The 3,471-nt window shown below is 48.8% G+C and overlaps 1 protein-coding gene across 2 annotated transcripts in view; it reads right to left on the minus strand.

Annotated features, from left to right (window-relative positions):
• Window positions 1-3,471, minus strand: part of Kiaa1549 (KIAA1549 ortholog) — a 127,525-nt gene continuing 124,054 nt past the window's right edge. For both annotated transcript variants that reach the window (XM_013353271.2, XM_013353270.2), the window contains exon 20: window positions 1-3,386. In XM_013353271.2, the coding sequence (XP_013208725.2) occupies window positions 3,132-3,386 (255 nt within the window). In that variant the 3' untranslated portion in view covers window positions 1-3,131. The remainder of the gene's footprint in view (window positions 3,387-3,471) is intronic.

Raw genomic sequence — 3,471 nt, forward strand, 5'->3', positions numbered from 1 at the left:
CTCACAGAGATCTGTCTCTGCTTCCCAAGTCCTGGGATTAAAGGCAAGAGCCACCACCTGGCTTAGAGTACCCAATTTTTAAACCTTTTCCCAGGACAACTGTGGAACTTAGCCCCTGCCATACCATTACTGGCTTGAGTAGCATCAAAGTGGCTTCCGCAATTGACTTCTCCCCTAAGATCCCATCAACCCCAAACATTTGACACCTGTGTCCTTTGCATGCTATGGATATCTAGCCCACGCTGCTTATTTGGAGCATCCAGCTTTTATAACCGTCTGCACTATCCAGATTAGAGTCTCAGCTCTCTCAGAAGACAGGGATCATGTCTGCTGACCTACATAGTATCAGAAACTGCAGAAAGTCAGGAGCAAAAAAAAGGATGCTTCGGGGAGACCTTTGGAGCCAACAGAGAAAGTGGTCACTCTGAAGCACACCAGCAGTGAGAGGGGTCACGCTGGGCTCTCAGTGTGGGTCTGACTGCCTACATGTGAACCCAGAAACTGGCAGATCACAGCGTAACACACCATCCACGCCAGAACATTCACACAGATGACATCTCACATGTCCACAGTGACGGAGGCTCCCTCCTCAAGGGGCATTTGCAGGCAGAATCACACTTGATCCTGAGAAGCAGATCCTATGAGGTGTGTGGGGGGGGGGGAGACGACATGGTCCTGGTGGTAACAAGAATGACATTCAGAAGGAACCGGACACAAGGGATTAGTAACAAAGGAGACTTCCAAAAAGCACGTCTCCAAGCACGCTGCCTAAAATGCTGTCTCAGACTTGCAGCAAGTTTGTGTTTCTCAACAGAACTCGTAAAATTAGGAGCAAAGGACAGACATTAAACTTAACTTTTATTTTGGGGTGCTTTAATATGTGGAACACCAAAATTACCCACGTTGAACAGGACGACCGTCTTCAGGGGAGCACACTGGATGAGTGACCGGACACCCGTTGGGCCTGGCATATCCCACAGCAGTTCAAGTGTGGTAAACCTGCCGCGGCCGGTGTTTAGGGGAAAGGAGTATAAATAAACTGAGTGTGCTTTCCATAACCAACAACTGAGCGCGGGAGCTCCCAAAAGGTCAGCGTGACAAACTACACTCCACCTTTGGTTGTGACACCCGTTGAAAGGTGTATCTGCTCTAAGAATAAAAACACAGGTAGAATCCCTTTATTGTAATTTCAAAGGCATCGAAATTGCTGTTGTCACCACATCCTCTGACACCGAGGCTTATTTTGGCAGTGTACAAAGGAGATGATCATCCTTAGGATGCTCAGTGTCCAAAACACTCAAGACACTGGGTGAGAAAGGGCTGTTTATTCTGTGTTGTAGGATCTGAATTTCTCACAAGGTGTCATCATAAAATTCTGCCTGAATACTTGAGACTTGTATTTTTGAGTGGCTTGGGAAGAGGATCTTCCAGCGTGGGAAGAGGATATACTAAACCAGGATTAACAAAGAAACCCAGAACAGGGTCTCCTCCCTATGCTCTGTAGACTGAGAGCCACCTGAAGATGAGTGTGGGTCCCCTCCTGCATGCTTTCTCATCTGAAGTGTGCACATAAGCACTGGCTGTACCAACTGTGTGTCCTGAGATTGACTAAGAAGGGCAGAAATAATTCTGCCACCAGGCACACGGCCTGGGAGCTTGTTCAAGCTGTTCTCGTGTTCTTAAACCTTGCCCAGACATACATGTTCTGATTAGGCCAACTCTCCCCACCCCAAACTCGACCCCATTATCTGTTGTGATGAAGAGGCTCGGGGTGGGACTCCCGTGAGTGCAATGTCCCAGAGTCTCACTTGGGCACCAGAATACAGAATGCCATTGAGAATAATGTCAGAGGCTGAGTGACCTGACTTCAGGAGTGACCTGCGAGATGACCTCTCTCTGACCCAGAGTAAGACAGTTTTGGGGCAAAAAAAAAAATAGCAAGATCAGAAATGGGGGAGCTTCCATTTCCTTTGTAGTCTCAAAACCCTGTATTTCTTCAATCATTACGGAGGCCGATAGGAACATAAGCCCACTTCCAGGCTGGAGCTCAGGGAACCTGACTAGTAAGGGTAGACTCAGGACAATCGGGCGGTCCCGAGAATCACTGAAAACAATGTCTGCTTCCGTAAGACTTCTCATTCAAACATAATCTGTGAGCAAACTGTAAGCAAGCTGCCAGGATCTGGCAGCAAAGACACCCAACAGTCTTGTTCTGTAGGATGGACAAGATGCGCTGCCATGTCACCAAGGGCTGGCGAGCCCAACGAATAAACAGCAAATACAACTAAGACCGGAAATCTAAACTCTGATATGTATTTTGAATAACCAAATAAATATTAAGCTTCCCCCTCCCCAACGCAGTTCCTTTTTCCTTTTCTTCCCCCCACCCCCAGAACACAACGAAACCGCCAACATACTCTCCTACTGCAAAAGCCACAGTGGAATCTCACGGACAGAAAGGTGAAGGGCCCTCGGAGCTGTAGCACCAGAAGAAGGAGAAAGAACGCAGGCGATGGCTTTGTCTGGAATCACCAGGCTCCACAACCCGTCACTAGGTTTCTCACCAGTAGCGTTTTAGATTACCAAACAGTCTCAGGGTGTCTTGTTGTTAACGTTGCTATTAAATAAGTTCCCGTGGAGGAAAAGAGGGGCCAAGCTGGGACTAAAATGTCTTGAAATCTCTCTTCTCAGGAAGCAGAGCAGCGGGTGTGCTGGACATGCCGGTCAGACTCCCATGGGAACGCTGCCCCCTCCATCCCTAACCAAGCCTATAGGTTTTAATCTTTTGCCTTTGAAAGAAGAGACTAACACATTTTTGTTAGTTTAGGTCTGGGTTTTGGTTTATCTCTCTTTCGTGTGTGTGTGTGTGTGTGTGTGTGTGTGAGAAGAGCTGGCTCTTGGCTGAAAGTACACACATCTTGACTGAATCCAAGTGGCCACCAAATTGCTAACTCGGCGAAGAACCATGAGTTGTCTTTCTGGCATCTTCTACAATTGCAACTTCTTCCATTCCTCGGGCGGCTTGCCCGGAGATGCTGCTTCCGACTCTTACAAACACCCACTCAGTTGATTTCCTTTTGGTCTTGCTTCCACAGGAAGCAGATACTTGGCAAACCTGCAAGGGAGGCTGATCAGCTGTGGAAGTTCTGTACTGAGCCCTGTTTCTGGGAGAGCCGCAGGAGCTCCTCGCGGATCGCTTTGATGAGGGAGGCGGAGGAATGGCCAGGCTGGAGGTCCTCTGTGGAGCTGGTAGGGTAACCCAGCCCGGGGCCCTGAAGCCCTCGGTGGGCGAGGTTCCCGGGAGGAGCTGAGGGCTCCCTGCCTGAAGTCCTTGGCACCTGAAACAGCGGTGAAGAAGAATACTCTTGATGTCCGAGCATGTGGGTCTGAAAGACATGGTAAATGTTATTACACTTTCCCTGCGGAAACAAAAGAAGAAGCAAATTGACACTGGTCCAGGGATGCCAAGCC

Source organism: Microtus ochrogaster, unplaced genomic scaffold (assembly GCF_000317375.1).
Source record: "Microtus ochrogaster isolate Prairie Vole_2 unplaced genomic scaffold, MicOch1.0 UNK4, whole genome shotgun sequence".
In the NCBI taxonomy this organism is placed as follows: Eukaryota; Metazoa; Chordata; class Mammalia; order Rodentia; family Cricetidae; genus Microtus; species Microtus ochrogaster.